The 25,764-nt window shown below is 41.7% G+C and overlaps 3 protein-coding genes across 3 annotated transcripts; 1 reads left to right on the top strand and 2 right to left on the bottom strand.

Moving 5' to 3' along the window:
• Positions 1–5,455: 5,455 nt before the first annotated feature.
• On the bottom strand, positions 5,456–7,171 carry LOC107606750 (uncharacterized). Its single transcript, XM_088494477.1, has 2 exons — positions 6,442–7,171; positions 5,456–6,033 (listed from the first exon to the last, which is right to left on the bottom strand). The coding sequence occupies exons 1-2, from the start codon at positions 7,169–7,171 to the stop codon at positions 5,456–5,458; spliced, it is 1,308 nt and encodes a 435-aa protein (XP_088350603.1).
• Positions 7,172–7,882: 711 nt separating this feature from the next.
• LOC107606749 (uncharacterized) lies at positions 7,883–8,989 on the bottom strand. The gene is made up of 2 exons (XM_088494476.1): positions 8,262–8,989; positions 7,883–8,156 (listed from the first exon to the last, which is right to left on the bottom strand). The coding sequence occupies exons 1-2, from the start codon at positions 8,987–8,989 to the stop codon at positions 7,883–7,885; spliced, it is 1,002 nt and encodes a 333-aa protein (XP_088350602.1).
• Positions 8,990–22,040: 13,051 nt separating this feature from the next.
• Positions 22,041–25,125, top strand: LOC107606748 (uncharacterized). The gene is made up of 3 exons (XM_016308775.1): positions 22,041–22,311; positions 22,545–24,382; positions 24,694–25,125. Exons 1-3 carry the CDS (start codon positions 22,041–22,043, stop codon positions 25,123–25,125), a joined length of 2,541 nt encoding a protein of 846 aa, XP_016164261.1.
• Positions 25,126–25,764: the final 639 nt, after the last annotated feature.

Raw genomic sequence — 25,764 nt, 5'->3', positions numbered from 1 at the left:
TAGAACTCGCTTAATTCTTCTGCGAATTTCTATATTTTTATAGAATTCGATTTATATCCTCGTGGACTTTAATATGCTCTTTCAAAAATTTCATATTGGACGAGAAAAAAAAAAGTTAAAATGTTAACAATGACAATCATTAGGAGTACATAAGAGTACATAAGAATATATTATTTTTTTTTGAAAAATAAGTTTTTTTTAATTTATAATTAACAAAATTCTTGTTAAATATGACTTATTTTAACGTATTTGTATATTTTTTGAGACGATCATAACAGTCATCATTATTTTATTTTAAAAGAAAATCCGTTTGAGATATAGAGAGTAATAGGTGTGTCATATATATCACATATGTATGTAATGATGTATTGGTGATGAACGTCAGTCGTGAATAATGGGTTTGTGACAATGTTATTAATTTGAAAACGGCACCCTTTCATTTTTTATTTTCATTGATGACCACTGATATGTATATGGAGTTACCACTATATATGGTAGTGTTATGGAGATAAATGGTAGACTTTCGATAATAGAGATATCCAAAAGTCACGATATATGGTAGTGTTATAGAGATAAATTGTATACTTTCGATAACAGGGATATCCAGAAATCAATATAAAAGTATTTTTATTCACAAAATTAAAAAAAAGCATTTTTTTTTACTCTTTATGTTTTTAAATACAAAATTTAAAAATTATTACCTGAATAAAAAGAAAATAATCTATCACTTTTGATTTTTAGTGAGATAGTATAATACATTAATACTCAATTTTACTTTTCTTTTTAAAAATAGAAAATAAAATAAAAGTTGTTTTTCATAAAATAATTTGTCAATACATCTTTTTTATTTTTTTTATAACTATAATTTTTTTCTTTTTTTCTATTTATTCATTCCTCATCAATACAAGGTATTCTATTTTTTACTGTTCATTTTATTTGTAATTAAAAAAAAATACACATTTTTGTTCCTTTTCTTGGATGAAAATAGGCTTTTAAAAAAATTATTTAAAAAAAAATTTAACACAAACCTAAATAAAATAACATCCTCCCGTATAAGGGCAGAATTATATACTGTTGTTAGAAAAATATATATTAATAATAGTAAATTAAGTTATTTTTTGTTAAATAATTTAGATAACGATGATCTCATTTATTATTATAAATACTGAATTAAATAAATTATTATTATTTTAATTTAAAATTAAATAAGAATAAAATTAAAAATAAAAATAATTATTTTTTTATATTTAATTTTTTAAATTTAATTTTTTAAATATGATTTTTTTATTTAAGACAAATTTGTCGTACTATCAGCAAACTCTATAATTTATATAGAACTCTCTTAATTCTCCTGCGAATTTCTATATTTTTATAGAATTCGGCTTATATCCTGGTGAACTTCAATACGCTCTTTCAAAAATATCAGATTGGACGAGAAAAAAAAAAGTTAAAATGTTAACAATAATAACCATTATCATTATCTTCAAAGTATATAAGAGTACATAAGAGTACATAAGAATATATTATATTTTTTTGAAAAATAAATTTTTTTAATTTATAATTAAAAAAATTCTTGTTAAATATGACTTATTTTAACGTATTTGTATATTTTTGGAGACGATGATAATAGTCATTATTTTATTTTAAAAGAAAATCTGTTTATGAGATATAGAGAGTAATAGGTGTGTCATATATATCACATATATATGTAATCATGTATTGGTGATGAACATTCGTCCTGAATAATCGATTTGTGACAATGTTATTAATTTGAAAACGGCACCCTTTCATTTTTTATTTTCATTGATGACCACTAATATGTATATGGAGTTACCACGATATATGGTAGTGTTATGGAGATAAATAATAGACTTTCAGTAATAGAAATATCCAAAAGCCACTATATATATAGCAGTGTTATAGAGATAAATTGTAGACTTTCGATAACAGAGATATCCATAACTCAATATAAAAGTATTTTTATTCACCAAATTAAAAAAGCATTTTTTTATTCTTTATATTTTTAAATACAAATTTTAAAAATTATTATCTGATTGAAAAGAAAATAATATACCTGTACGAGATGTCTCTGGTATGGGTTAAAGGGTGGATCAGGAATGGGTACCTGCAAAGACACTCCGACGCTTAAGTCAGAATGGATCTGAGAGGTGTTACGTGTGTGAAATGAGTCATACCTGGAGGGACCTGGGTCCTCTATTTATAGGTGATGGGAGTCGTCTTATCTTATCTTGTTTGGCTAAGATAAGGGAGGTGTTTGAATTCGAAAGTCGGTTAGGAGCTCTAGAGGGCCGGTTTCGGGCCTTCCGGAAGAGGGAGATGGGTCGGACCCGAGGAATCGGGTTCGGGTTTAGCCTTGGGTCCGGGATCCTTGGGCCGGATCCGTAACAGTTGCCCCCGCAGCAGGAGAGCGAACAAGGTCGGTCTGTCGCTGGGAGGTGTGGTGTTTGACCGCGGGCTGGGTCTTTAGTTTTTCTCGGGTGTTCGTTTGGTTTTTTGACGTGAGATCGGTGTCTCGGCCTCGGCTTTTGCTGAAAGGTTCGTCTGACCGTTTTGGTTTGACGTGACTCTTCCGAGCCTACTGCGTCTGTTGCGTTCTTCGAGGCGTGCTTTATTAGCTTCTATTTTTGAGGGGGACATTTAATGCGAGGGGGCATTTTCCTCTTTTGCCCCTACGAGCCTTACCTTGTCTGGGGTTATTTGTGTATTTTCGCCTCCCTCCCTTTTGTAACCGTTTTGGCCTTTTGCTTTAGTTCCCTTGTTCGTTTTGTTTTTCCTTTTTTCGTTCTTTCTTGAAGAAATCTTCTCTTCTCTCTGTGTTACTGCTCTCTGGTGCTTGTTTGCCGCTTCTGCTTCTCAAGCTTTCCCAGGATCATTTTCTGCGTTTCCAGGTTGGTATGCTTCGCTTTTCTTCTTTTTTTTTTGTGCTATGCCTGTCATTCTGTATTTGCCATGCGTTGCTTTGTCATTTCCTTGCTGCATTGTGTTTTGGGCGGTGGTATTTGAGTTTTGAGGGGGCTGAGTGTGGTTGTGTTTGGTTAGTAGTGGCAGTGCACCACCGTGTTGGATTGGCAGTAGCGGTAGGTTTCTGTTCTTGCTTCTGCGTAGGGTTGGTAGGCTGATGGTGGTGCTCCTCCCTGTTTTAGGTATGTATCGGCGGAGAAATGAGGGTGTTGGTGCTCCCGTAGCTCCCTCCAGGGGCGTCCCCGCTCGCTACACTTGGGTGACTAGCGACGTGTGGGGCGTTTCGTCACGGATGACGGAGGCCGATCTTCAACGCCTCCGTGATCAGGGGACGATTTGTGGTGGTGGTGAGATGGAGCAGCAGTACGAGTTTGCCCTTCCAGATGCCGACGAGCGTGTTTGTTATTTAAATCTTCATTCGCCCACTGTTCCGGACTGGATGTGGGTTTACGAGTCGATGTTTACTCGGCTCGGCGTGCGGTTTCCTTTCTCGCCGTTTGTTCAGGATTTGCTGAGTCGGTGTTCCGTGGCGCCGTCTCAGCTTCATCCAAATAGTTGGGCTGCCGTGCGGTCTTTTGAATTGGTGTGCCGGTATCTCGACCTTCCGGCTTCTGTTCCTGTTTTTCTTTTTCTCTTCTTATGCACTCTCCCGACTAAGGAAGGGAAGCATAAGAAAGGATATATGTCATTCCATGCTCAGCCTCATTGCCAAATTTTTGGGTTATTTGAGGATTCCTTTCACGGTTTCAAAAGGGAGTATTTTAAGGTGCACCCCGTCCAGGGGCATCATCCGTTTTGGCTGTCGCCGGAGGGCGTACGCCGGTTTCCGACATACTAGAATTTCCGTGCTGGCCCGTCGGTTCTGACTAAGTTCACCTATGATGGTTTATCCCGGGAGGATAAGGATGTTGCCAACATTTTGTGGCATTTGTTTGGCGAGCATCCGTTGAATCCTCGGGATGTCATGGGGGATCCCGAGGCTTGTCGGGCGTATATTGGTGTGTGCCTTTTCTCTTTCCTTGATTTTTTATGTTTTGTTTTCCCGAGTTTGTAACTTGATTTTTCTTTGGTTTCTTTCAGTTGAGATGGCTGGTGGGCTGACTTCTCTGGCCAGGTTGAAGGCAGCGATGGGTCGGGAGGAGGGATCTTCGTCTCCTTCTACCCCTGTCTCCAATCCTGCCGTGGATTCTCAGGAAGTGATTTCCTCGGGTGCGCGAGCCGACGCTTAAGTTTCTCCTGGTCCTGCGAACTCTCCTGAAGTCGTCGTGGTGACGGCTGCTGAGGCTTCTCGGAAGAGAAAAAGGCCTGAGGACCCGAGCAGCGAGACTTTCGAGGAGGAGGGTTTGGTGCCTAGTGTGATGGATCGTCGTTTCGATGCCCCGGGTTTTATTGATCAACACTTGATGCCTGGTACGGAGCCATTTTTTGATGGTTACGATGTTTCGTTCCAGGCCAAGTCGGTGTATCGTGCCCTCCTTCAGTCTGCTGTCGTTGTTCGGAAGGCTGAGCCCGTGATGGCTCAAGTTAGTTTGTTGGATAAGAAACTCCGTCACTCTCAAGCTGAAATGGTTAAGCTGAAGGAGAAGCTTGAGGCTGCCGAGATTGCGAGGGAGAAGGCAGTGAAGTCTTCTGAGGAAGCCGGGGCAGAGATTCTCCAGCTTTCCGAGGTTGAGACTTCACTTCTTTCTCAACTGGGTGAGGAGCGGCAAAAGGCTTCTAATGCGGGTTCCCAGGCTGCCGTGCTTTTCGGTGAGACGGAGGCTCTGAAGGCCGGGGTTGCTACCTTAAAGAGGGAGAAAACGGAGTTGCTGGCTGATGCTAAGGATGCGATTACTGCTACCGAGGAGACGATGAAGGCACAGGCCCTGGTGTTGGCTCCGGGCGTGGATGTGTCCGTGATGGGAGCGTTCAAGACCGTTCGTGATGGCCGGATAGTCGACCTCGAGTAGCTTTATCTCTTGTAATTTTGTATTTTTGCTTTTAGACTTGGTTTGTTTCTTGGGTATTTTGGTTTTGGCCGTGGGCCGTGTAACTGTGACTTCGTGATTTCGGTTTTCGTTTAACGACTTTTACGGCCGTTCGGGCCTTTCGTATATTCCGTTTAAAGCTATTCCGTGTTTTTGGTTTATTTTGTTCCCTGTTTGGGATGAGCGGACCGTCGTGTGGTCGGATTTTCGTGGATATCCGTGTTTTGGGCCTGGAGGGTGATCGGTCCTCCAGTTTGTGGCCGTAATTTTGTTCCGTATTTGGGACACTTAGAAGATAAAGAATTTAGGGATAGCTTTTTAATGGAATTTTATTGATGGGTGGGCCTCGTTAAAATCCTCCGTGTGTGGCGGGAAAGAGTACCCGGGATTGATACTTAAACGAAATTAAAAAGGTTTTTCAAGATTTGTAAAAATGGGAACATAAGTGGAGAAAAGACGATAAAAAAGGAAGGGGGTGACTTAGCGAGGTCAGTCTAAGTGTAGTATCATCGTAAGTTGGCGGCGTTCCATGTCCTCGGGACTTCGTTGCCGTTAAGCCATTCGAGTTTGTATGCTCCCTTTCCGATTGCAGCCTTGATTCTGTATGGTCCTTCCCAGTTGGGGGTGAGTTTTCCCTCTCCTGGGGTCGGGGGACCGATGTCGTTTCGTCGTAGGACGAGGTCGTCAGTTACGAATTCTCGCCGGATGACTCCGTGGTTATATCTTAGGCTAATTCTCTGTTTTAGGGCTAGCTCCTTGAGATGGGCTATGCTTCTTACTTCGTCAATGAGGTCTCGTTCCGCTCCCTCATCGTTACCTCCGACTGTTTTTCTGGGGCTTGGGTCTCCGATCTCTACCGGGATGACCGCCTCCACACCGTATGTTAATCGGAAAGGTGTTCCCGTGGACGTTTGGGGTGTGGTTTGGTATGACCATAGGACCGATCCGAGTTCATCGGCCCATAGTCCTTTGGCTTCGTCGAGCCGCTTTTTGAGTCCTTTGACGATTATCTTATTCGCGGATTCCACCTGTCCGTTTGTTTGGGGGTGTTCTACCGAGCTGAAACGGTGAGATACACGTAGCCCTTCTAAAAATTCTTTGAACTTTTTGTCAGCGAATTGGGTTCCGTTGTCCGAGATAATGATCTCGGGGATCCCGAATCGGGTGATGACCTGTCGCCAGAGGAATTTTCGGCATTGGGTTGCCGTTATGGAGGCCAGTGGTTTGGCTTCGATCCATTTGGTGTAATAGTCTATGGCGACGATGAGGTACCTGAGTTGACCGGGTGCCGTAGGGAAGGGTCCGACGAGGTCGATCCCCCAGGTGCCGAATGGCCGTTTTGCCGATATGATGCTGAGCTGGTGAGGGGCGGCTTGGTGGATATTGGCGTGCCTTTAGCATTTGTCGCAGCTTTTGACTATTTGTATGGAATCCCGGATGACCGTGGGCCAGAAGTAGCCTGCCCTGATGACTTTTTGGGCTAATGTTTTGCCTCCGACGTGGTGGCCGCAGCAACCTTCGTGGATTTCGCGGAGTATGTACTCTGTGTTCTCAGGTTCGACGCATTTGAGCAGGGGTTGCGAGAATCCACGTTTGTATAGCTGTCCTGCGACAACGGTATATTTGGCGGCTTCCCTTTTTATTCTTTTTCCTTCTTTGGGGTCCGGCGGCAGTGTTCCGTCGAGGAGGTACTGTAGGATAGGGTGGGTCCAAGATCCCTGGTTTGAGAATGTCAGATGAGCGTTGGTTGTCGTTGACACGGAGGGTGACTTAACGACTTCCTGGATTAGCGATTTGTTACCGTGTCCAGGTTTGGTACTGGCTAGTTTGGAAAGTAGGTCTGCCCTGACGTTTCGTTCCCTAGGAACGTTCTGTATGGTAACGTGCTCGAATCCTTCTTTTAGTCTGTTTACCTTGGCGAGGTATTGTTGGAGTAGGGGATCTCGTGTCTGGTAGTCTCCGCTAATTTGAGAGCTGACTACCTGGGAATCGATATTTACCTCTAGGACCTTTGCTCTGACTTCCCGGGCTAGGGCTAGGCCTGCCAAGAGGGCCTCGTATTCTGCCTGGTTGTTTGAGACCGGGAATTCGTATCGTACTGACTGTTCGATCACGACTCCGTTATGGCTTTCGAGAATGACTCCGGCGCCTTCGGAGGTGATGTTCGAGGAGCCGTCAACGTGTAGTTTCCATGATTCGGGGATGGAGTCTCCTGGTGTCATTTCGGCGATAAAGTCGGCCATGGCTTGTGCTTTGATCGCATATCAGGGTTCGAACTTGATATCGAACTGGGATAGTTCGATGGACCATGCTAGCATTATGCCCGCTAGGTCGGGTTTTTGTAGTACCTGCTTGACCGCTTGGTCGGTTCGGACCGTCACGGAATGTGCCTGGAAGTATTGTCGTAGGAGCCGGGAGGCTGTAAGGAGTGCGAAAGCTAGTTTTTCTAAGCGTGAGTAGCGAGCTTTCGCATCCTGTAAGACTCTGCTTATGAAGTACACGGGTTTTTGTTCTTTTTTCTCGTTTTCTCGGATGAGCGCTGCTGCGAGTGTCTCCTCCGTTATGGAGAGGTACAGGTAGAGTGTTTCCCCTGTCTTGGGTTTGGCGAGGATTGGAGGTTCCGCTAAGACTCTCTTGAAATGTTGGAATGCTTCTTCGCATTCCGTTTCCCACTTGAAGGAGGCTCCTTTTTTCATTAGTTTGAAGAAAGGGATTGCCTTTTGAGCCGATGCCCCGAGAAAGCGTGATAACGCCGTCAATCGGCCAGTGAGCTTTTGGATGTCTTTAAGGTTTTTTGGGCTTGTCATTTCGAGGATGGCACGACATTTCTTCGGGTTTGCTTCAACTCCGCATTGCGTGATCATAAAGCCGAGGAACTTCCCTGCTTCCATCCCGAAGGCACATTTTGCCGGGTTAAGTCGCATTTGGTGCTTTCATAGGGTGTTCATTATGATCTTGAGGTCGCTGGTGAGTTGCTCGCCGGATTCGGTCTTGACGAGCATGTCGTCTATGTAAACTTCTAGTTTGCTTCCGGATAGGTTTTGAAATATCTTGTTGACAAGTCTTTGATAGGTGGCTCCCGCGTTTTTCAGGTCGAAGGGCATCACTGTGTAGCAGTAAGTCCCGTCTGGGGTGATGAACGCTGTTTTTTCTTCGTCTGGTCGGTGCATCGGGATCTGATTGTAGCCGGAATATGCGTCCATGAAGCTGAGGTATCGGTGGCCGGATGTGGCATCTACTAATCCGTCGATGTTTGGTAAGGGAAAGGCGTCCTTCGGACAGGCTTTGTTGAGGTCCGTGTAGTCGACGCACATTCGCCATTTCCCGTTAGGTTTTTTCACTAGTACAACGTTGGCTAGCCATGTCGTGTAGGGGAGTTCCCTGATGAAGTTGGCTTCGAGTAGGGCTTTAACTTGCTTTTTGACCTCGGCGGCTCGGTCTGATGACATTTTTCGTCTCCTCTGTGCTACTGGTTTAGCTTTGGTGTCCACGGCTAGCCGGTGGGACATGAGGTCGGGGCTTATACCCGGCATGTCGGCTGGTGTGAATGCGAACAAGTCTCTATTTTGCTTCAGGAGTTGGGAGAGTTCTTCTTTAAGATCGTATGGGAGGTTCCTATTAATGAAGGTGTATTCCTCCTTGGTTGGCCCTATTTGTAGCTTTTCCATGTTTCCTTCTGGTTCTGGCCTGGGTTGGCCGTCTTGGCGGGCATCCAGGTCAGCTAGGAATACCCCGGCTGCATCTCGGGATTTCTTCCTTAGAGCTAGGCTGGTGTTGTCGCATTCGGTTGCGACCTCTCGGTCTCCGTGGATGGTACCGACGGAGCCGTCGTCGGTTCTAAACTTCATGAGGAGGTATTTGGTAAAGATGACTGTGGAGAAGTCGTTGATTATTTTTCTTCCGAGAATCACGTTATAGGCTGTGGAGTCTTTTAGGACTACAAATCCAGATAGGACTGTCTTCTTTTGGTTGCTTGTTCCTATGGTGATGGGAAGGGTGATTGAGCCGTTTGGTTTGAGGAACTTGTCTCCGAGTCCCATGACGCCGTTGCGGTGTGTTTGGAGGTTGTCGTTGTGGAGCCCGAGCTTGTCGAAGGCTCCTCGGAAGAGGATGTTCGAGTCTGCCCCGGTGTCCACCAGTATTCTTCGTACTAGTCCTGTTCCGATCCTGGCCGAGATGACGAAGGGGGCATCTTCGGCCGAGGTACCGTGCTAGCAATCCTCTGGTAAGAAGGTTATCGTGTTGTCAGCTGCAATGGTTGGAGTTTGGTTTCTGACCGCCATTACTTTGAGATCTTTTTTCATTGTTAGTTTCGATTTGCTTGATATGTCCTTGCCCGTGATGACGTTTACTATGATGGTCGGGTCGTCTTCCGGGCTTTCCCTGGGGGTTTGCTTCTGGGTTCTCGGGTTACGCCCGTCTTTTTCGGGCGACCTGTCTCTTTCCGCACGTCTTGGTTCTCTGATGATTTTGGCAAGTTCTGGGATTTTGCCGTCTCGTATGGCTTGTTCGAAGGCGTCTTTAAGGTCGAAACAATCTTGCGTTCTGTGACCGTAACCTCGGTGGTAGTCGCAGTAGAGGGTTTTGTTGCCTCCCGTCCTCTCTTTGAGTTGTCGTGCTTTTGGGATGATGCCTCGATCTGCTATTTGGTGGTATATTTCGGTAATGGGTGCTGTCAGGGGCGTGTAATTAGAGAATTTGCCAATTCTCGGTGGTCGGTTTGTATTTGTCGGTCTGGGGTGGTCCCTTTGATTCTCTCTAGGTGGTGGATTTTGGCGAGAAGTCGAGTTACCGTGTTGGGTGTTGCCGTGCTACCGTTTGTTGGCGGCGACAACCTGGCTGACTTCTTCGTCATTGATGTAATCTTTTGCGACATTCTGGATCTCGTGCAATGTCCATACTGGTTTGGTGGTGAGGTGTTTGCGAAAATCTTCGTTCATGAGTCCGTTGGTTAAGCAAAGGCTCGCGACGGAATCTGTGAGTCCGTCGACCGTTAGGCATTCGTCGTTGAAGCGGTCGAGGTATTTCCTTGTGGATTCTTCTTGCTTTTGCGTTCCCCCTAGCAAGCTGATGGGGTGCTTGGCTTTGGTGATTCTAGTTGTGAACTGGGCCATGAACTTTTGTGTTATGTCGTGGAAACTGGCTATGGATCCGTTTAGGAGGGCGTTGAACCATTTGATTGTCGGCCCTGCAAGGGTTACCGGGAAGGCTCTGCATCGGACCGCGTCGGCCGCTCCTTCTAGGTTCATTCTGGCCTCGAAGGCCGTTAGATGTTCCTGGGAGTCCTTGGTCCCATCGTACTTCATGTCGGTCGGTTTGTCGAATCCTTTGGGGAGTTTCGCTCTCAAGATTCTTTCCGTGAAGGGTGTAGCTCCCATTATTGTGTGGTCGTTTCTTGTGCGCTTGGTATTTCAGTATCTCCGATCTTCGTCTGAGTCGTGTTGTCGACTTAGATCTCGGGAAGTGCTGCGGTTGTGTTTCTTGTTGTACCGCCGTTCTGGCGATTTCTCGTGACCGTGGTCTCGTGAGGCGCTGCGACCGTCTCTCTTATCGGGTCGTCGGGTTGGCGACCTGCCGCGGCGAGATCTTGACCTGGAAGTTGCTTGGCTTCCGTGTTCGTTGTTGTGTTTTTCTCTATTGGTTAGTTTGCCTTCGAGTTCCTGGACCCGGAGGCAGAGGTCCTGGATGATCTGCGCCGCTTTGTCCCTTGCTTTCTCAGTATGTCGTTGGTCCGTGACGACGTGATCGTTCGTGTGGTGGACAGTACTTGCTATTCTTGCTTGGTTTGTGACCTCCCGGTGTTCTGGGGTTGGGTTAAGCAGTCGGGAGTCATCCTGGCTTGAGGGGGTTTCCTCCAGGACGTCTCCCATCCGGCTCGGCTGGCGCAAGTTCCCCACAGACGGCGCCAATGTACGAGATGTCTCTGGTACGGGTTAAAGGGTGGATTGGGAACCTGCGAGTCGAGGCGAAGACCGAATCGCTTGACTGGAGCAATGGGGGGAGGTACCTGCAAAGACACTCCGATGCTTAAGTCAGAATAGATCTGAGAGGTGTTACGTGTGTGGAATGAGTCATACTTGGAGGGACATGGGTCCTCTATTTATAGGTGATGGGAGTCGTCTTATCTTATCTTATTTGGCTAAGATAAGGGAGGTGTTTGAATTCGAAAGTCGGTTAGGAGCTCTAGAGGGCCGGTTTCGGGCCTTCCGGAAGAGGGAGATGGGTCGGACCCGAGGAACCGGGTTCGAGTTTAGCGTTGGATCCGGGATCCGTGGGCCGGATCTGTAACAGTTGCCCCACAGCGGGAGAGCGAGCAAGGTCGGTCTGTCACTGGGAGGTGTGGTGTTTGACCGCGGGCTGGGTCTTTAGTTTTTCTCGGGTGTTCGTTTGGTTCTTTGACGTGAGATCGGTGTCTCGGCCTCAGCTTTTGCTAAAAGGTTCGTCTGACTGTTTTGGTTTGACGTGACTCTTCCGAGCCTACTGTGTTTGTTGCGTTCTTCGAGGCGTGCTTTATTAGCTTCTATTTTCGAGGGGGGCATTTAATGCGAGGGGGCATTTTCCTCTTTTGCCCCTACGAGCCTTACCTTGTCTGGGGTTATTTGTGTATTTTTGCCTCCATCCCTTTTGTAACCGTTTTGGCCTTTTGCTTTAGTTCCCTCGTTCGTTTTGTTTTTCCTTTTTTCGTTCTTTCTTGAAGAAATCTTCTCTTCTCTCTGTGTTACTGCTCTCTGGTGCTTGTTTGCCGCTTCTGCTTCTCAAGCTTTCCCAGGATCATTTTCTGTGTTTCCAGGTTGGTATGCTTCGCTTTTCTTCTTTTTTGTTTTGTGCTATGCCTGTCATTCTGTATTTGCCATGCGTTACTCTGTCATTTTCTTGCTGCATTGTAATTTACTAATTCATGTGAATATTGGTCAGCCCAAAAGAAGATCTATATTTGACCGAATTACATACACACATTGATGGTAACTATATGGTTCGATAACTATTTAAACTTAAATATTGAACCTTGTGTTTATTTTTTATTTAATCATACAACCATTTATCGGATCGAAGGAAGGTTGGTATTTGGTCAATTAATAGAAATATATACGGTAATAAATAGATATAATTCTCAAGTTTTCATGTGAATAATGAGTCGATCCAAAGATAGGCTTATTGTTAGACAGAATTTCGTTGAGAATGTTTGGTAAACTGCACTAAATAAATTTATGTCTGTGTAATTTATGCGAGTCCAAATCGGCCCAAAAAAAGTTCTGTACTTAACCAAATTACATGCACATTTATGATAATAAACATATGATACTTATTTAATTCCATGTAAACAATAAATTTGTCCAAAGATCCACTTATTATTTGATAGGATTTATTATCAATGTTTGATTACTATATTAAAATACTACTTACAAATTAATATTTTTATCTAAAGACTAGATATTAATGTTGTGCTAGGTATTTATGATGGACCCATCATTATACGAATTTTATTCATATAATATATAACATGTGTGAATACATTATTTTGCTTTAAAGTTATATCTGCTAATGTTAGTCTATTTTTTAAATAAAATTTTTAAATTAAATAAAAAAAGAATTTCTATGTCATTAATAACTTATATTTCATCAATTATTATTTCATAAGGTTGAGATAAATGGTTGAATTGAATGTGGTTGATAACTTATATTAGTTCAGTAGGAGTAAATATATTTTCACTATTCTTATATGTCAGCGACATGTATGATTGTAAATAAGGTTATATACTCAATTCTAAGGGAAACAAGTATAGTCTCATTAGATACCTCAAGAAAGTTATAAAGCTCAAAATGTTTATTATGTTTCAGTAGTAATCTGATTAATAATAAATTTGTAAACAGTTACAGTTATTATATATTTTATTGGTATTTTTGATAGATATTTGAGTCAGTTAAAAATGAATCACTAAATAATAGACAAATAAATTTTGTTATAGTAAAACATTACATGTTCACACATATAAAGTCAAAATCTAAAATTAGAGATTATTTGGTATTCAGATTTTGATTTTGTTGGATGTCAACATAATTTTGATCCATTGCAATTATATTTATATGCTCATTGAAAAAATTCTTTAAAAAAGTGTTGAGAAAATACTTATTACTCTTTTCATTAAAGCACTTGAGTATAAAACATATTTTTAAGGCATCCAATTTTACTGATTATAAATACTTGTCACAAATTATGAAAATAAATTTGAAAAATCATTTGAGTTATTTTGTGATAATGTATTTGTAGTCTAATATTTTAAATTATTATTAAATAAAAAATTTCAAAATATTTAAGTGTCTAATGAGTAAACTAGCACAAATTCCATAAATACATGCATATTTGGTTTATAAAAACAAACACCTAAGGTCTTTTATGTGGATACTATTCATATGGGTGTCATGTCATTTTATGATATATTGTAAATCTTGAGTAATTAGTAAATAATTAATTAATGAATTAATTATTATTCAAAAAAATTAAAAATTAAATTTTATAGTTTCATGAAGTAAAAATAATTAAAATATGAATTTTAACACTGATTTTAAAGATTTTAGTCTAAAATTGGATCGAACCGATTGGACTAGACTTAAATTGGACCCAAGGCTCAGCATATAAATGGGACATTCAGCCTTCTTCCTTCCTCAGGAACAGTTTCACGCAGAGGAAGTTGAAGAAAAAGAAAACCTAACGAAATCTTTTCCCCAAATATTCAAACCCTTGTAGCTTTTAATCTAGAGCTTTGATTGACGAGCTGTTAGGGCCATGCGTTTATCTCAGAATTCTCTACAGAATCCACCTAACAATTTGGTAAGAAATTTTAGATTTGATTCTTAGTTCTTCCCCTCTTTAATTTGTGATTTTAGGGTTTTGATATTGAGAGATTTTATGATTTTGATGGTTTAGGGGTATTCTAACGGTGGATAATTGTTGGGTTTCACTCCAATTTTGAGTGGATAAGGTAAGAAATCATTTAACCATATATGAATCATTAATCAGCAAACTCTATGTTAATTATAGTGAATTTGGATTATATTAGATTGAATTGGGTGTTTTGGAGTTAAATTGGTGGATATTGGAAGCTTGAAATTGAATCCTAAGAGCTGAAAATTTAATTAGTGAGGAGTTGGAGCTTTAGAAGTTGAGAAACGGTGGATAATTGAAGCGTTCTGAGTTTAGAGAGGAATCGGCCACGGTATAGTTTCGGTTTCTCGTAATTAAAATATAATGTATCGTGAAAACTTAGGTTAGTTGACTGTAAGATAGGATTGAATTGTTGATGTTGTGAGGATTGATATTTGTTCGTATTTATGAGGTTTGGTGATTTTGATGTTGATGATTATTGATATGTATGATTGGGTATTGTATTGGTGGTGTGATAATGATGATGTATGTTTGGAACGAGCATAATTGGTATTGTTGTATTTGGATGAGAATTGTTGAATAAAGGATGAGAAATGGGAGTTTGAATAATGTTTAAATGTTGGAAGGGTTGGAGAGTATTTAGTATAGTATAAAAATGCTTGATATTGATTTTGGAATGGTAAAAATTGGGTTTTGTTTGTGTGTTTTGAAACTTGGAGGTTTGGTAAAATTTGAGTAAAAATCAATTTTTGACCAAACTTCGACAGGTCATAACTCGGCTTCTGGACTCTCAATTTTTGTTAAACTTGTTTTTAAAAGAAAATTGTGTTTGTGAGATTTATGCCATTCGAAAAATGGACGAAAAATGTTTTAAAACAAAAGAGTCATGCACGTTTGAAGTTTGTTGTGTGAAAAGAGAAATTTGCAACTTTGCTATTTTTTGGAAGAAAAAGGAGGCATGCATACGTGGACCATCATATGTGACGCGGACAGAGAGCGCTACCCAAACGTCTCGTGTATGCATTAGTTTCTGGAGGCTCGCGTACGCGGACACCATGTTGCGTACACGGAACCTTGTTTTGGTAGCATAAGTGATTTTTTTGAAGTCTTGCCAATTTTCTAGTTTTCTAACCTCTTTTAATTACCTGTTAAGGTTCGATACGCAGTTTTAAGCGTAGGAACGATAGTGAGCCTATAGAATAAAGAAGAGAATTTGAGTTACAGAGTATAAATAAAGTGATATATGACTTGAATGAGAACTGAAACTATGTTGATTGATTAGGAATGATAAATTGTTGATGATATATGATTAATGGATATATGATTGATAAATAAATGAGATTGGAATTATTAAATTGAGGATTCGGATAAGATGCAGTGGCATCATCCACTTGCTCCAAGTAAAGGTTCAAGAAAGTGATTATGATGGTTAGGCGGTTTGAGAAGGAGGAGGTTGGCTATGAAAATGAAGAATGATAAGAGTTGATTTAATTATGATTTAATGAATGAATTTGGAAATGAAACTGTTTTTGAGCTTGACCTAGCAAGGATCATGGTGCTTTATCGCTTGTCCAGTGTCGATATATCTGTAGGGATCATGGTTATTTATCGTCCACGTGTGTACTATTTTTCAATTAAAAACGTCTATGGGGATCGAGGTGGTTTACCGTCCGCAGATGGTGGGGATCGAGGTGGTTTACCGCTCACCAGTTTTCAAGAGGACAATGTCCGGGTTAGCTACCGGACATGTCGGGTTGACTATATAACCGACAGATAAGACTCATCAACCATAGGACAGGCATACACCATATGCATTTGTTTGTCTTGATTGAGTTTGCATTTCTTAGGTTTGCCTATTTGATTTATTTTGTCTAATTGCTATATGTTCTATCAGTTGTATCTGCATTCTATCTGTGTTTTCTTTATCTGCTTTGTATCTCTATGCAAATGAGAGGCCCCTTATCTGGTGGAGGAGTGATGAAGGCAGTTCCACCAGTGTTTCGGAGGGTTGGAGGAAGCAGGATTTGAAGGGTTAAGTTAGAATTAGAGTTATAACTTGAGATCCTTAGATTATATACCCAAGATATGTTTTAACTTATTCTTTAAGTTTAATTTAAGTGTCGGGGTTCTAGGATTGTTTCTGGCTTTCTCGAGACCTTATATGTTAATTATGTGGGCACCGTTTTCATGCTAAGAACCTCTGATTCTCATTTCATACATATTATTGCTTTTTAGATGCAGATCAAGAGGTACCTCACTGAGCATTCTAGAGACTCTTGGGACCGAAGAACTATCTTAGGATTTGATGTTTGTATTTGGTTTATGTTTATATATTTGTATAGATTCTCTATCTTGTATATATTATATTTTGTCCCTCTTAGAGGTTGACTTGGAGAAATAGGATTTATATTTATCTGTTGATTCATAATCGCAGGTCGAGTTCGGAGTTTGATATTTGTATTTTGGAATTCTAATATATGTTTATGGTCTTTTAGCCTTCTTTTCAATCTTGCTTATCTGTCTATGCTTATCTTTCATGAGCGACGCGATTTCTGTTTCGATTTTGCTTAACTTCTTTTTCAAGACTTCCAGTTATAACTTCTTTCAACTATATCTATGTACGTATTTTATTTTTAGAGGTCGTAGCACCTCACCACCCCTGATTTACGTCATAGGCGTAAAGCTCTGTGTGATAGGGTGTTACATATATTATTTCAGCAAGAGTGTACATTTGAATGCTCATAATTTAGACAAATTTACGAATATAAATATTTCTGCATAAATAAAGGATTTAGTTTTGTTTTCACTATGACTCATTATCTCATAAAGGTATTAAAGTTGGACCAGTTGAAAATAGACATGAATGAGATCATTTTTGCATGTAATTTTTAGATTTTCTCATCCAAATTTGATTTATGTCATTGAGTATATTAGTATGGTGATTATCGTGGTTTTGTCGCGACACTAATGTGATAAAAGTTGCAATAATTTCATAATTGATATAAGAGACGGATCATATTGTTAAAGTAATAAAGGAAATAGCATTCAGATGTGCGCATAAAATTTATAAGATGTGATTATCTCAAAAAAATATATATGTATAGTCTAAGTGAGAGATTGTTAGGAAATTATTGTTTTCTAATCTATTTATGGACAATATATATATTAATTATAATCGTAAATTAAGCTATTTCATAATAAATGACTTATATAACGATGATCTCAATTATTGACATAAATGGTAAATTAAATAAGTTATTATTATTTTTTATTTGAAATTAAATAATAATAAAACTAGAGATACTAATTTATTTGAATTTTAGAGTTTGATGAGTGTCACACTCAAATACACTCAAATATAAATAGTAACTTTAGGATTTTAGTCTCCAACATAAAAAAAAATTATAATTCGACCCTATTAAAAATATAAAAAATTTTAATTGATAAAGACTGAGATAACTTTTTTTTTTATCATTTTTATGAATATAAATTCACTTTTGTATCATAATATATATTTTTTTGATAATTTAATATAAATAATCTAAATTAATAAAATTATTTGTTCTAACACGCGCGCATAATTAAAAAGGAGGAAAGGTCTCCTTCCTTTTAAAATTTCAAGAGAACTTTTATCATTTTATATTTTGGCACTTTTTAACATTCTATTTTTTATTTTGGTTAGACCCTTCTCATTAAATTTATAATTCGCTGATGAATATTTGAAATTTTTTTTATCAAATACTATTAAAGATAAAAAATTTAAAAGTTTCTTATCAAAAAATATTTAAGATTCGTCTTTTCATAATTTTATAGGCTAATTTTTATTTGAATAAACTCGTACTTATATTTAAAATAAAAAATAATCTAGAAATTATTTTAAACACAAATTTTTACTATTATATTTCTTTTTAATTTGGTGATATATTAGTGTAAACAATACGAAATATGTATCAAATAACATATATAAGATTTTTTATTTTTTAAAATAATTTAATTTCTCAAACATATTTTTTAACTTTTTTTAAAATATCTTTCAATCCAACAGATCAAGAATTTCTATATGTACAAAATGAGATTCAAACCTTTAACATTTACTTAAACAAACTAGTAATCTAATTACTAAATCAACCCAATTTTATTATAATTTTTTAATAACTATTATTTTTTCTTACTGAAAATTTTGGCCCCTTGCAAATGTGGCCTAGTTCTATCTCCCCAACCCCCCTTCTCTCTCCACTAGCTCATTTTAACTATCTTAGTCTCCCCCCCTTTTCTCTCTCTCCACTAACATTATTATTATTATTATTATTATTATTATTAAAATACTATTTTAGTCCTTAACATTTGAATTAATCCTAATTTAATTCATAACATTTTAAATATTTTATTTTTGTCCCAAAAAATTTTAAATAAATTTAATATTGTTCTACTATAAATTTGACACTAATACTAATAGTTAACGGAACAAATGATATAAATGTTAATAACATTACTAGTTAAGTTATATATCTTTCACGTGCTAAAAAAACATAACCAAAACTTTTTTGTAACACTTCTTTTCAATTTTCTTTTGGTACGAAATTCCAAATCCTAACAATCAATCATTAACGCGCTTTAAAATCAAAGAAAATTTTTTTATATTAGTGATCGTGGATCAATTTTAATTACTTACATACTGAAATCGAATGTTATTGGCTCTTTAATATACAAATTGTTTATATCAAATTTAATGGTGAGACAACATTGAATCCACTTAAAACTTTTTTGGAATTGAAATAAAAAATTTGAAAATTTTTTAGATTGAAAACTGACATTTAAAATTATAGAGACCAAATTAAAATTTGATCCAAATACTGAGACTAAAATATTATTATTATTATTATTATTATTATTATTATTATTATTATGTTTTTAGTAGTCAATATTATTTAATTTTTTATTATAAAATTATTCTTTAATTTTTATTTTTAGAGAATTTAAAATTTAAAAGTAAAATTAAAAATTAAAAAATTAACACTCTAATTAAATCTCTGTTGTTATATACTATATATCTGCATATATATATAAATAAACTTCAGGAGTTTGAAAAGCAATTAATTAATTTCGTACTTTTTATTGGTTTATTATTCGATACCCTTGACTTTTATTATTATAATTTTTGTTGGTGCATTTGGTACCTCAATCTTTAATATGCATACTTTTTTAACGGTGAGTACTAATCCATGGCCACACAAAGCAAAACAAAAACGATTACGATGTGGATTGCTACATAATATCCCTCTAAAACTCAATGCATATATGAAGAAATCTAGTGTTGTTGGATCAAATCTAGCAGCACATTATTGCCCAGCGGAGTTTTGTCGTATGTTATGGACCACTACAAGTTCAGTCCAACTAGTCGTCGGGTTGGATCACCACCTCTAATCCAGGCCCAAGCCATCCCTCACAAGGAAAATTCAACGGGTCGGCCCCCAACACTTGATCTGACCGACATCCGGCTTCACCACCTGCGCAAATCGGCACACCACGCCTAGCAAACCGGTCGGGTCGGTTTTTTCGGGACAACACCCGAAGTCCGGGACGACCAGCACCTCCCACGTGGACAGGGACAACTCATGAGCATCCTGGCCAGTGGGCTAAGTCATCTTTGGGCCCGTCCACCGCAGTATATAAGGGGAGAGGTTAGCACTCCTCCCCGAGGTACACATCACCTTTCCTAATCTGGCTATCATTTCGTACGGGCACTGACTTAATCGTTGGAGTGTCCTTGCAGGTGGCCACCCCCTTCTCTCGTCCGTTGCACCACCAACTCCATCAGTCTCTGGTTAGAGGCCAAGAAACCGCTCTGTGCTACTTCAGGGTTTCGTCCCCTCATCCTTTCGTCATCACCCGACCCATCGAGCACCCGAGATCATCAGGTGACGAACATTGGCGCCGTCTGTGGGGATCCTGGAGCAGACATGGAGTGACTCCCCACTTCAGAGGAACTCCGTGACGGAGGTGGGGCCCGCCTGAGCAGGGAAAGTTTGACAGCCCGTGCCGGCGAACAGCCACGATCCTCCGTTCAGCCAAACCAACAAATCTACACCAAGATCCCCGAAAGACGTCCCTTCGGAGGAACGGGGCCGACAGCGCCAAGATCATGCAAGAACTCAGGCACAGAGTACAAAACCTTGAGCGAGAGCTGGCAGCGAGGAGCCGATCCCACGGAGACATCAGCCACTCTCACGGCGATGCCAGCCAATCGCGCACCCGCACCCGATCCCCCTCTCAAAGACACGAGATCCAAGAAAGGAGCCTAGCATTGTGCGACAAGGCGCATACACAGGCGACTTCTCGACCTACCCACGGCAGGTCCGAAAGTCACGGGGAGTCCCAAAGAGGGAAAGCCAAGAAACAATGTGATCCCATCATCATGGGAGCCACCCCCTTTCACCCCTCAATCCTCAAGGCTCGGCTTCCGAAGAACTTCGACAAGCCAACGAACATGAGGTATGACGGGACTAAGGATCCCCAAGAGCACCTCATAGCCTTTGAAGCAAGAATGAACTTGGAAGGAGTAGGCGACGCGGTCAGATGCCGAGCATTCCCTGTAACGCTGGCAGGCCCAGCGATTCGATGGTTCAACGCCCTCCCACAAGGATCCATCACAGCTTTTACGAACATTTTCCAAAGCTTCCTGGCTCGATTCACGACACGCATAGCCAAGGCAAAGCACCCAATCAACTTGCTAGGGGTTACCCAAAAACCCGGGGAGCCGATCAGAAAATTCCTAGACAGATTCAACGATTAGTGCCTGGAGATTGACAGCCTTATGAACTCAGTCGTTAGTCTTTGCCTAACGAACGGCCTGCTAAACAAGGACTTTAGGAAGCACCTCACTACCAAGCCTGTCTGGTCCATGCAATAAATTCAAAGCGTGGCCAAGGAATACATCAATGATGAGGAAGTGAGTCAGGTTGTAGCAGCCAACAAACGGCAGCTCCCAAACCCCCAGCTCAGCAGGCCCCCCAGGTCGACAGGTACAAAGAAGCTCCCAGGGACGGCACCCTAGGCAAGCAGTCCAAGCAACCCCCACGGGTAGGAAGGTTCACGAACTACATGCCACCTACGACGGCCATAGTAGAGGTTTACCAACAGATTGCAAACAAGAGAATCCTATCTAGACCTAGACCATTGAAAGAAAGAACGGGAGGCAACAAAAGCCTTTACTGTGATTATCACAAGGAATTTGGTCACAAAACCCAAGACTGCTTCGATCTCAAAGATGCCTTAGAGCAGGCCATCAGAGAAGGAAAGCTGAGTGAATTCTACCGGCTCATCAGAGAACCAAGAAGACGAGAACGAGAGCGCTCTGAGGAAGATCGTAGCCGAACTGTCAAGCCAAGGCAAGAACCCATGGGGGATGGAAATAACCCCCCAACCTTTGTGGTCAACATCGTGGTCGGGCGCGACAGCCCTCCTAAGTCCAAATCGGCAGCAAAAAAGAATACCCGGGTACTCTCCATCTCAACAGAAGGTCCCGTCACCAGCAAAAGATCTCCCACGATATCCTTTGGCCCGGAAGATAAATGGTTTCACAACCTCCCCGAGAACCCCCTCCCCCATGGTGGTTACTGCGATGGTCGAGACAGGATTAGTCAGACGAATCCTCGTCGATACGGGAGCTGATTCTAACATCCTATTCAGAAACGTGTTCGATGCCATGGGGCTCAATGAGTCTGACCTCAAGAATCACCAGCATGGAGTCATGGGACTAGGTGATAACTACATAAAACCTGACGGGACGATCTCTCTCCCAATCTGCCTGGGAACCGGTGACGCCAGGAAATCGGTTATGGCAGACTTTGTAGTCCTCAGAGACTCCACAGCCTACAATCTCATCCTGGGGAGAAAGACCATCAACGAATTCTTAGCTATAATATGCACTAAGTTCCTAACAATGAAGTTCATAACGGACAAGGAAACAGTTGGCTCTATAAGGGGAGACCTAGAAACGGCAGTCGCCTGCGACAGTGCCAGTCTCTCCTCAAGGAAAGAATCTAAGAGGGCAGCTGGCGTGTTCTTGGCAGACCTGGACGTCAGGATGGAGGACAAGCCGAGACCAGAACCAGAGGGGGACATGGAAAAGTTTCAGATAGGGAGGTCGGCAGATCAGTTTACCTTTGTAAACAGGAACCTGCCCCCATGAACTCAAGGGCCCCCTCATGGAGGTTGTAAGGGCAAACGGCGACCTCTTCGCATGGACACCGTCAGACATGCCGGGACTGGATTTCGAGGTCATGTCCCACCGACTAGCCGTAAAACCTGATGCCAAACCAGTATCCCAGCAGCGAAGAAAGATGTCTCAAGAAAGGGCCGATGAAGTCACCAGACAAACAGCAGGGTTACTAGAAGCAGGATTCATCAAAGAACTCGAGTATTCAACATGGCTGTCCAATGTCGTCCTAGTCAAAAAGCCAACGGAAGGTGGAGAATGTGCGTTGATTACTCCGATCTGAACAAAGCATGCCCAAAAGACTCTTTCCCCCTCCCCAACATCGACACTTTGGTCGACTCGGCGGCAGGATATCGTTTTCTTAGCTTCATGGATGCCTACTCGGGCTATAACCAAATTCCAATGCACTGACCTGACAAGGACAAAATGGAATTCATAACGCCAGGGGGTACTTATTGCTACAAAGTAATGCCCTTTGGGCTGAAGAATGCAGGGTCCACCTATCAAAGGCTAATGAGCAAGGTCTTCCATGACCTCATCGGCAAGTCAGTAGAAGTATACGTTGATGACATCCTTGTGAAAACAGCAGAACCGAACAAGCTAATAGACGACCTTCAGGATGTCTTCAAAGCACTAAGAAAATTCAAAATGAGGCTCAACCCACTCAAGTGCGCATTCGCCATGGAAGCAAGGAAATTCTTAGGGTTCATGATAACACAAAGAGGGGTAGAGGCCAACCCAGACAAATGCGAAGCCGTCCTCAAAATGACAAGCCCTGGGTGCGTCAAAGACGTGCAACAACTCACTGGGAAACTCACGGCTCTATCCCAGTTCCTCGGTGCCTCGGCAGAAAGGGTCATCCCATTCTTCAACCTAATGAAGAAAGGGATCACCTTCGAGTGGACCCCGGCGTGCGAAGAAGCATTCAGCCGCTTCAAAAAGATACTCTCTAAACCTCCCATACTCAGCAAGCCTAGAGAAGGGGAGCCCCTGTACTTATACCTAGCTATAACCACACAAGCAATGGCGGCAGTCCTTGTCCGAGAAGAAGACAAGACTCAATGCCCAATATACTTCATCAGCAAAGTACTCCAAGGCACAGAGTTGAAGTACACCAAGTTGGAAAAATTGGCCTACGCCCTACTGACCTCATCCAGAAGACTAAAGCAGTACTTCCAAGGGCACGTGATCATCCTGAGAACCAACCAAGCCATTCGGCAAGTCCTCCAGAAACCCAACCTCGCGGGAAGAATGATGGCATGGGCAATAGAGCTGTCCAAATATGATTTGCAATACGAACCCAGGCAGGCAATCAAAGCCCAAGCCATGGCGGATTTCCTGGTAGAGGTCACGGGGGAGGCTCCTGATGTACCGAACACACGGTGGAAGCTCCACGTCGACGGAGCATCCAACCAAATGTTCGGAGGGGCCGGGATCATTCTCGAAAACTCGGCAGGAGTAGCCTATGAACAATCAATCAAGTTCGACTTCCTAGTCTCCAACAACCAGGCAGAGTTTGAGGCCCTGATAGGAGGGTTAATATTAGCCAAAGAGGTCGGAGCATCAAGGGTGGAAATAAACAGCGACTCCCAGATCGTCACTTCTCAGATAAATGGCAGCTACCAAGCCAGGGACGCACTACTACAAAAATACCTAGAAAAGGTAAAGGAGCTATGCAAAAGCTTCGAGGAAGTCACAATTCAGCACGTCTCTAGAGAAAGAAACGCCCGAGCCGACCTCCTTTCTAAACTAGCAAGCACCAAACCCGGGACAGAAAATAGATCCTTAATCCAAGGACTGGCAACCGAACCAGCAATCATCTTATGCGCAAGCCAAAATCCAAACTCTCCCTCATGGATAGACCCTATCTTCCGATATATGGAGCATGGAGAAACATCCCTAGACGAGAAGGAGGCACAGGCCACCAAGAGGGAAGCTCCCAAATACGTGATCATACAGGGGCAATTATACAGGCAAGGACTCCACCAATCCCTACTCAAATGCCTACGCCCCGACCAGACGGACTACGTCCTAAGCGAAGTCCACGAGGAGTGCTGTGGCCATCATATTGGGGGAAGGTCGCTAGCAAGAAAAATCATCCGAGCAGGATATTACTGGCCCACAATGATGACGGATGCCCAGGAGTTCGTCAGAAAATGCAAAAAATGCCAGGAAAATGCCAACTTCCACAAAGCACCACCCGAAGAACTCAACCTGATGATGGTCCCCCGACCTTTCGCCCAATGGGGAGTCGACCTCTTGGGACCGTTCCCACCTGGGCCTGGGCAAGTGAAATACTTGATAGTAGCCATAGACTACTACACTAAATGGGTAGAAGCAGAATAACTGGCTAGCATATCTTCAGCGAATTGCCAAAAATTCATGTGGAGGCAAGTGGTCACCAGGTTCGGAATCCCAGAAACCGTTATATTGGACAACGGAACACAATTTACCGGCAAGAAGTTCAAAGGATTCCTAGCAGGACTGGGAATCAAGCAAAGATTCTCCTCAGTCGAACACACCCAAACCAACGGCTAGGCGGAGGCAGCCAACAAAGTTATCCTAAAAAGGCTAAAGAAGCGACTTGAGGGAAAAAAGGGCTCATGGGCAAACGAGCTAGCTTCAGTCCTATGGTCTTATAGGACCACCCCCAATCATCCACCGGCGAAACCCCCTTTCGACTCACATACGGGGTCGACGCAGTCATCCCAGTCGAAGTCGGGGAACGGAGTCCAAGATTACTCCTCAGAGGAGGAAACGAAGCAATCAAAAAAGATCTGGTCGATGAGACAAGGCAAATGGCGCATCTAACAGAAACAGCAATAAAGCAAAGGATAGCCCTAAGGTACAACGACAAGGTGCTAAAAAGAAACCTAGGAGAAGGTGACTTGGTCTTACAATGCAATGACATAGGGATGCCAACCCTAGGAGAAGGCAAGCTGGCTGCAAATTGGGAAGGCCCTTACAGGGTGAGAGAGGTTCTCGGCAAAGGAGGCTACAAGTTGGAGAAGTTAGATGGAAGCGAGGTACCGAGAACATGGAACATGGAAAATCTAAGGAGGTTCTACTCATAAAGAGAAGCAACCACACGATCTGACAACCTCGCTCCCTCCCACTAATTCCCTTTGCATCCCTTTTTACTATCTTTCACTTAATTATGCATTACATCACTTCTTTGTTCAAAAGTTCTATAATAAGTATATAACGAATGTCTTTTTGCAAGATTCATATCAAAATGACAAAACGGAAAAAAACAAATGGTCGACCTAATGGAAACCCAGGACTGATCACCCCGGGAACCAAAGGGACCCAAAGCAAGAACGGCTCCGCGACAAGCAACAAAAACGGTAAACACTATAAAATGGTAAACCAAAAGGCCTAGACGGCCCGAGTAAGTGAAAAATAAATAATAAAAGTAAGGCCACGATGGCCCGAGAAAGCAAACAATAAAACAGAAAAGGCCTAATATAGATAAAGTGCCAAAATGTCTGTTACAACCAAAAGGCTCCTTAAACAGGCCCAGAGATAAAAGCAAATCACAAAAGATAAGTCAAGAAGCATAAAAACTTAAGACTTGAAGATGTCAACAATCTTCCCGTCCTTGACAGTCTTGAGAGTGCCAACTTAAGAAAGATCGAGGTCGGGAGCCAGCACGGCCACCTGAAGCTTGATCCCCTCCTCAGTCAGCTTCACGGCCACCCAGGCCCCCTTTG

Source organism: Arachis ipaensis, chromosome B7 (assembly GCF_059453495.1).
Source record: "Arachis ipaensis isolate K30076 ecotype BB chromosome B7, ASM5945349v1, whole genome shotgun sequence".
Classification (NCBI taxonomy): Eukaryota; Viridiplantae; Streptophyta; class Magnoliopsida; order Fabales; family Fabaceae; genus Arachis; species Arachis ipaensis.
Note: the sequence above shows the minus strand (reverse complement) of the source record. Positions and strands in the feature narration are given on the sequence as shown.